This window comes from Trifolium pratense, linkage group LG7 (assembly GCF_020283565.1).
Source record: "Trifolium pratense cultivar HEN17-A07 linkage group LG7, ARS_RC_1.1, whole genome shotgun sequence".
In the NCBI taxonomy this organism is placed as follows: Eukaryota; Viridiplantae; Streptophyta; class Magnoliopsida; order Fabales; family Fabaceae; genus Trifolium; species Trifolium pratense.
The window spans coordinates 17,830,151-17,839,674 of record NC_060065.1 but is presented as its reverse complement, the minus strand read 5'-3'; the positions used below and the strand labels follow the sequence as shown (position 1 = coordinate 17,839,674).

Below are 9,524 nucleotides of genomic sequence, written 5' to 3'. Positions count from 1 at the left end.
TATACACTGAAACCATTAGTATTTTTAAATGGTTTTATATAAATACTAAGGTGAGAGAAACCATTATGCAATATTATTCTTGAAATCATTATGCTGGATAAATGGTTTCAGAGTGTTAAACAGTAAAACCATTTGTATTGTAAAATGGTTTTATGTATTTACTGAAACCAATATTGTATTTTTATGGTTTTAAAATTCCTGGAAACCATTATGCTGGTTAAATGGTTTCAGATAGTTATACACTGAAACCATTTGTATTGTAAAATGGTTTTACACTAAATGGTTTAATGATTTTAAATAATAAATATTGATTATCACTGACACCATAAGTATGGTTTAATGGTTTTGATAGTTTTCTATGTGAAACAAAATAATTGTCTAATATTTTTGTAATAAAACAAAAAACCAATGGTTTCGTCTAATGATTTATGTTAATTGTAATAAATTAAACCATAATTACAGTACATGTTTTAGTATGTAATTTTAAATTAAAATATGACTATATAATCATCCAACACAATTAATTGATAATATGTACTTCAAAGAAACAAAAGTTATTATTTAATTGGAAATGGGTTGTAACACCCTCAAATTCCCTTGATATTTATTTATAAAAATTAAATGATTTATTTACTGAGAGAGTGTTACTCGGCTTCAAATTAATTTCTAAACGGCGTAAAATTGCAGCGAAAAATTAAAAGTTAAAATTATGAATCCTGGATTGAAAACCACTAAAACGAATAACATGGTTCAATAGTCTTAGATGGAAAAACAACTGAAATTACAATAGTTTTTGTTTTAATGTAATAATAACTGAAAATGTAAGTAAGAGTTCCCCTCCCAATTGGCTTCCTATCAGAGCGACTTAATTTATTGAAAGCAGAAAAAGAAGATAGCATCATATAGCCATCCTCGACACTCGACAGCTAAGACTCATCTGTTACCTGAAAAATCTACGGTTACACACCGTAGGGCCAAACCAGAAGGGAACAAGGGGTCAGTAACAAAATCACATAAGAAACCGAAAATAATAGCAACACAAGTTATAGTAAAAAAAAATAGAAGTCAGCGAAACAAAATGTCACCGTCTTTGAAGAATCAAACACAACGGGGTCAACTCAATAATTAACAAAATAAAGCAACTCATACTTATAATAACGGCAACACGACAACCGGCGGCGCAACGGCTACCATGGCAACACGACAAACGGCAGCACAACGGCCACCATAGCAACACGACAAACGGCAACGCAACGTCACCATAACAACACGGCAAACGGCAGCTCGATGGCCACCATAACAACACGACAAACGGCTTATAACAACAGCCATAAACAACTGCATAATTTTTGTATCAAAAATAAATAAACCAGTTAAGTTACTACTAACATTCAATATACGTTCAATAAGTAATTCACCATGATACCAATCCATAATTTCATCATTGTTTCTTTTTTTTCTTTTTTTTTTAAAAACAATTCAAGGTATTCCAAATAATCATAATACCTTGTGATCATATCATCACCGAGCCATCCTATTCAAAACAAGAATACTTAAGTAATAATGATGAACAACACATCATCCAATCTCATTGACTAGTTAGTTAATTAAAAGCATCATATATGTCCTTCTCAATATTGGAACTAAACACATAAAAGAAAAGCAATAACACGTGAACTGATTCAATCACTAAATTCAGAATTCTATAGCAGTATCGCATAAGCCAGAGATATGTAGAATTGCATTGCATGTACAACTCTTTTCACAAAACGAATTGAAGCACATAGGATTCAACTAATTCATAAATCATCGTGTATCAGAATGTAAGTCGAAAATCGAACAAACCGCAATTATACATTAACACAATACAGTAAACAGGAACATGATTCAATCCAATACTCATAAAAGAATCGAAACAAAGGGAAAGGAAACTATATTCATGAATACTAGAATTTCAGTCTTTGAGTAAATTCGTTAAAACGCCCTTACTTGGATTTGTAGTGATTTCCCTAAGCTTGAGTTCTGAGACTTCTCTTCTTTCCCTTCTCTTCTTCCCTTACGTGCTCTCTCTCTCTATTCTCACCCTGTATTTTTGTTTCTTTGTTCAGTATATTGACATCTCTCATGTTTTGTCTATTTAAATTAACTCAGTCTATTATTATTATTATTAAAACCTAATAATCGAAATTAAAACTATGTTTATTTCTTTCGATGGAAATTAAACTATGTTTATTCCTTTCCATGGAAATTAAAACTATGTTTATTCCTTTCAATGGAAATTAAAACTATCTTTATTCCTTTTTTATCTCTGCCTCTACCAATTTCCTATCTACACCTCCTACTATGCTCTCACACCTCCGTATATAATTTTCTACTCCTATTTCTTTTAATTTTTTATTTTCTAATTAGCAACATCGTTATTTTTTTATTTATCAATTAATTAATTATTTTCCACACAAAATAATTAAACAAACATCGTCAATCAACACCACACCTAAATAATTAAAATAGAGAAAATCCTAATTTTTGGGGCGTTACAGGGGGTGTAACACCCAAACCCCTTAACGCGAATTTATCGAAAATAAATAAATAAAACACTTAAGTAATTTAGGCGTCACATGTTAATAATACAAAACCACGGCATAATTAAAATCATGCTAGCACAGTGGGAGATTAAAAGCAAATATTTAACATAGTGCATGTCATACAATATTCAAATTGTTCACATAATATCCCCAGGCTCTAGGCCATATCAACAACAAGGATATTATGTTTACAACAAAAGAGTAAGGATTAGCAAGGTCAAATATGTCATCACGGGCTTAATACAATTCAATTCGAATAACCCGACACGGTAAAACCTAATCAGAGCAATTCTATACCAACCCAATCAAAAAGATATACAAAATATATCTAAGGAGTAGTCTAAGCTAAACTCCTCACCAAAAAGCGCGCTACACGAGCACGAGCAGCACTCTAACTCTGATCGGGAACCTCAACCTGAGAATCTGAACCCCCAACGGTCCAGCACATAACACAAAGCATGAGAGTTAGATCACATAATCAAAATACAAGTGCAAGTAAAAGGGTACTTAAACACTTCTTCAATATCATAAGCATACCTCACAATTATACATATATATATATATATATATATATATATATATATATATATATATATATATATATATATATATATATATATATATATATATATATATATATATATATATATACATATATCCACATCTATAATCCAATTAGAAGTTCTCAAACACATAATCGAATACCCAAACAATCAATTATCAATTACTACAATTAGCCAAACATGTGTCACATATCATTTACCATAAAATGCACACATAATGCGACTCTAATGCTTCAACTTCATGAATGTCGCCCTAGACATTTCTAATGCATGTGGTACCATCTTCTTTATTAGAGTATCTCACCTCTAATATCCTTCTTTATCGGATAAATATAATCCGACATACTTCTTTATACTTCTTTATTGGAATATCCAATATCCTATTTAATTCATGAATGCATGTATATGTTTTTCATGAATTCACTCACAATTGTATAGCATAAAGCTCTTCATTTACTATGTGGAACACTATCCAATATACTTCATCATTAAGATTTAACAAAAACCTTAATATTCTTCATTTATACTTCATACACGATTAACAATCATTTAACGATTAGCAATGAGCATTATAAGCATCAACATGCATCAACAATCATGTAAGAATACCATTAAACCATGTTACAAGTGCCTAATTACACTTACAATCATCGACAAAAATTGTTGTCACAGTGTTGTTCGCTGAGCGAAGGCTTAGCGAGCCTCAGCGAACAACGCCAGGAAGACACTGACTCATGGCGAGCAGTAGCGAGCATCAGCGAGCTATTCGCTGAGCGAAGGCTCAACGAGCCAAAGCGAACCACACCAGTGGATCACCTGCTCGTGGCGAGCTGTTCGCCACACGTTCGCTGAGCGAAGGCCTAGCGAGCGCCTTCTGTCAGGACAGTTCAAAACCTGCGTTTTCTACACCAAATCACCCAAAAATCCCATTTTTCATGTTATAAATCCCAAAAGAGTTTGTATTCAAGCATAACAAACATGGATAAATACAAAAGGACAGTTCATTTCTTAGATCTACATCATAAACATCGAAAAAGTAAGGATTGAACACTTTTTCATCAAAACTCTCAAGAACACAAAGTTCTTGAGTTTAATCTTTTATAAAACTCGTTTTTAACCATTAAATCCGTTCATTAATCATGTTAAAAGCATGTTACGCATATTAAGAACCTTAGGAACGATTTTCATCAAGAAAATTAATTCCAAGCTAAAACGAAAATGGGGTGGAGGAAGTTCGGGTGATGAGAAATCGACATTCTCCCCTTCCTTGGGTCACCCACGATTATGGAACCTACTCTCATACCTGGATTCGAAGAAAAACTCGAAGATTGATCTTGAACCTCTCCCTTCTCCTCTGCCCTAGCTCCCAAACTCTCTTCCTCCTCTCTAGCTCCCACAAGAACAAAAGAGAAATAATGAATTCTCTCTCCCTCTCATGGCCATATGGCGCCCCACACACCTCACACAAGGCCCATTGGGCCTCAAGCCCAATTGACTTGGCCCAATAACACGTTAACTCACTCTACTCGCTTAATAACTAAAGTACTCGATAAATAACTCAAGTTATTAACTTAATTAGAATGTCACGTTAATAAAATATTTTAAGACACGAAAACTAATAATTTGAAAATTGGGTCGTTACAGGGGGCGCGTTAGAAATTTGGGGGATGCGCTAGAAATCTGGAGGAGGAAAAAAAACTGGGGGCGCGCTAGAAATCTGGGAGAGGAAAAAAACTGGGGGGCTCGTAAGAAATCTAGAGGAGAAAAAGGAAAAAAATTGGGGGTGTGCTAAGCAAATGGGGGGCACGCGAGTAAATGGGGGGCGCACGAGTAACGGGTGGCATATCGGGGTGCGTGGAGTAAATGGGGGGTGTGGTTATGGTGCATAAGCCCAAACTTATGCGCATAAACTTGCTTCCTACACCCAACATATCTGCTTCCTACACCAAAAGTCAGCTCAAGCCCAAAATTAGGTAATCTATTACTCGCACGCCCCCCATATACTACCTCATTACTTGCGCGCCCCCCATTTGCTTAGCATACCCCCCAAATTTTTTTTCCTTTTCCTCTCTAGATTTCTTGTGAGCCCCCCAATTTTTTTTTCCTCCTCCAGATTTCTTGCGCGCCCCCAATTTTTTTTCCTCCTTCAAACTTCTAGCGCAGCCCCCCAAATTCTAGCGCGCCCCCCGTTTCCAATTAAATAATAATTTTTGTTCCTTTGAAGTATATATTATAAGAATCCATTTTTAATTAATTTTCGTCATACACCCCCTCGAAGCCCAACATAATAACCAATGGTTCATGTATATATAAAGCATATTTGTCAAACATGCAATTTAATTTTAAGTTTTATCAATCATAATCACAATATTAATAAAATCTCATACATTAATTACACACACACACACACACACACACATATATATATATATATAGGGAAGGGATCAAATTACGCCGGTGTAACTTTTGAGTAATGTTATACCGCTCAATAACGTTTTAACGAATACAAATTTTACAAAATCCACCGTTTGATTGAAAGTTTATATCGTATAGATCATCCATATTAATTTTTACAAAAATCTAAAATCGTTTGGTATATTATTGAGACCAATCAAGATTAATGGTTTATGTGTTTTTATTGAATACCGTTCATCTTGATCGATCTCAATAACATATCAAACGATTTTAGATTTTTATAAATTCTAACATAGATGATCTATATGATATAAACTTTCAATCAAACGGTGGATTTTATAAAATTTGTATTCCTTAAAGCCTTATTGAGCAGTGTAACATTACTCAAATGTTACACCGGTGTAATTTGATCCCTCCCCATATATATATATATATATATATATATGGATTTTTTCTTTACAATAAAAAAATGATCGATTCCAATATCTCATTCATACTATCCAAATTTTTCTCAACTAAACTAACCCTAATTGCTTTATATGATTTTTTGCTTTATGTAACATGGTTTTGTAAAATGGTTATGTGATGTTTTACTTAATAACAATGGTTTCAGTGTATAACATTTTGGCACTAATGCCCATATGAAACCATTTAATTAAAATAATGGTTTCATTGTATAACGCTATGAAACCATTTAACTAGACTAATGGTTTCAGTGTATAACATCTTGAAACCAAATAACAAGACTAATGGTTTCAGTGTATAACAGTATCAAACCATTTAACTAGACAAATGGTTTCAGTGTATAACATCTTGGCACTAATGCTCATATAAAACCATTTAACTATAATAATGGTTTCGGTGTATAACGCCATGAAACCATTTAACTAGACTAATGGTTTCAGTGTATAACGGTATGAAACCATTTTTACTGTGGAATGGTTTCAAAGAGTTGTTCTCCAAAAACATATTTAACCCTTAATAAAAATTGTGAAATAAATTTAAATTTTTAAGACGATATAAAACCGGAGAGAGTGAGGTATCCCCAATAGTTCCAAATAATTCAAAATACCCTAAATAAAATACCCCAAAATTTTATTTATACCTAACTGGTCCCAAAATTCCCAGAAAATTATTTACTATTTTTCTGTAAAAACAATAAAAAAATTTGGAGTCTCCTTGGCACCGCACGCGCCCCCACGCATCGCCAATGAGAGTGGGTGTGGAGGTGCGTCACTGTTCATCATCTTCCTCATCCATTTTCTGAAGAAACGGGTCGCGATGACCCGGTTCGTCGACCCGATTCGTTCTCACTCAACAATCAAAGAAACTCAACGTTATTTATACGGTTTTGATCGTCGTTCGATTTTATGAATGTTTCCGGTATTAGTTTTTGAAATCGGTGATCGAATCGCATATAAAATGTGGCCGAAATTGAGCAAGCAAAAATAGAAAGTTCTTCAGTTATGATTATTACACGTGTAAAATCCACAAGAAAAAGCTTATGCATATTAACTATTGCCGTAAATCGGGGGTGCGTTGAATATTTTTCATTGTTTATGCATGGTGCATAAGGAAGAAGTTTATGCACCATAACCATACCCGGTCAACCATTTAATAAATTTGCTACGAGAATTTAATGTCGAATCATTCATAGAAGAGAATTCATTTCCTTATGACATGTGTACACATTGCTTTGAAAAAAGGCTCTCAAATAATATAATAATAATAGATTAATGTATAAGATGTTTTTTGTTAATGGCAAGTATATTATATATAATTTTTGAGGAAAAATAATGGAGGTACTTCACTGAAAATAAAAACTAGAACAATATACTAACATCTTTAGGTTTAGGTTAAAAAGAATGTTTATGATAAATTGCTATGACAATCATAATACTCCACTTGGACATCAATAACTTAGTATTCAAGTTGCTATGACAATCATAATACCCCACTTGGACATCGATATCTTCAATCATTTGCTTTATGCTCCAGTTGAATGATCAGCGCAAAGGTTCTGATAATAAAGCAAACGTGATAACATGTAAACAGAACATAAGGAGGTTCAAACATGTATTTTATCCATTAAAAAAAGCATAAAATAATACAGTAAATAGAAACATTCAATAATAAATATTGGGTTAAAACATGTCTGAAAAAATTATTTAAAAGTTTAAATATAAACAAAAGATTATATAAACAAAAAAACAAAACAAAAATTAAGAAAGTACTAAATTTAGAAGTTCCCAAAATAAGGTGAGCACAAAAATATATTTTTTTCTTTTTATTGATAGACGAAATAGCAAAGCCATTAAAAACTCACACACAAAGTGGAGTGACCGAGGTTCGAATCCCGATCATGACGTCCGACACTAACAATTTCGACATTTCTACCAGTTGAGCTAAGATTTATGGACGAGTACAAACATATTTAAACCAAAATATAAAACAATTTTGTTTATAACTAAATGAGGTGCAGAAAGCAAACCTTCTAAAAAAACAAAATATATCATCAAAGTAAAATAAAAGATTATACAAAGACATGGAAGACATAAACAATTAAGAAATACTTTAAGTTTAAGTTGCTAACCTCCAATCGAAAAGAACATTTCTTATAAATTGCTACCTGACAACCATAAGGTCTTGATGCTTGAACACCAATCTCTTTGATCACTTGGCTATTTAAGTCAAAACTAATTAGTTCGTCATTGGTTTTTACGAATATTATATCTACTTTATTCCCAACTCCAATAGGACGATATATACAACCTAAAGGTCCAATAGTGAAGAGCTTGATCCATGATTCTTTGACACCTAATTCAGCCAAAATAAATATATGAAAATATTCTATTGCTTTTGAATTGTTTGAGATCAATGCAATGGACCCATTTAACACCAACAAGTGTCTTTGCGAGCAGAGAATCTCATAACTTTTACACATATCTAAGGTGAATGGTGTTGTATAGAATACCTCGGTGCTCAAGTTAAATGACACCACATATTTATCATATGCTTTCGTTATCCAATGGCACATCCCATTCAAGTACACTTCAGAACCTTCTAAGCCTATTGAAATATCACGAAAAGGCATATCCACTTCAAGATTCCTCCAAGAGTTGCTTCTTAGACTATATATCTGCCATAGATAGTTACTTCTCGGTGTATCACCTTTAAAGTAAGTGGAATATTTTGAATGAAATGTCACATGTCGAATCACCTTATAGTCATGTCCAACATGGTCATAACCAAATCCACAAAGAGTGAAATAAATATAGTCTGTCATCACTTTATAAGGTAGGGAAGACTCAACATGTCTAGGAGGAATGACCTTATATTCATTGGTTTCTGGATTCCACAATATAACTTTTCCCAATAAGTCATAGAGACAGAGAAAACCATTAATAGCAGAACCCAGAATGTGAAAATCAGGGCAATTGTCTTTACAAGGAGGAGGCAAATCCAATTTGACCTTATTGTCGTACTTCTCCCCATTACACAGATACCAAAACTGATCATAAAAAGTTTTCGGCAGTAAATGTTTTAGGACAAGACTAGTGTCACTGTACATTGAATGGGTAGACAATTTATTTTTCCGTAACATGTCCATAAAACGAGGGTTTTCAAATAAAAGAGCCCATAATTTACAAATGCAAGCAAATCGGCTTAGAGATTTTAAAGGTAATTTAGACAAAATAGAGAAGGCAACATCTTCATGTATATGGCTTAATACCTTCTCATTTGTTGTCGCCATATATTCTTCCAACTACTCAAAGTGATGGAAGTACTAAGCAACAAAATCTAACGAGAAAAGTAAGATCTGCATTAGAAATTAAAAACATAATTTGATTAATAAATGAAAAAACCTAGGATCACAATTACAAGATACTATGATATGCGAATAATAAGAAAAGAGGCATGAACCGTAATTTCATGTGTTCAATATTCCATCAATAAATCT

At 33.0% G+C, this 9,524-nt stretch overlaps 1 protein-coding gene across 1 annotated transcript; it reads right to left on the bottom strand.

Annotated features, from left to right (window-relative positions):
- Nucleotides 1-1,149: 1,149 nt before the first annotated feature.
- LOC123895981 (F-box/kelch-repeat protein At3g06240-like) lies at nucleotides 1,150-9,317 on the bottom strand. Its single transcript, XM_045946441.1, has 3 exons — nucleotides 8,157-9,317; nucleotides 8,055-8,057; nucleotides 1,150-1,338 (listed from the first exon to the last, which is right to left on the bottom strand). Exons 1-3 carry the CDS (start codon nucleotides 9,315-9,317, stop codon nucleotides 1,150-1,152), a joined length of 1,353 nt encoding a protein of 450 aa, XP_045802397.1.
- Between the last annotated feature and the right edge of the window lie 207 nt (nucleotides 9,318-9,524).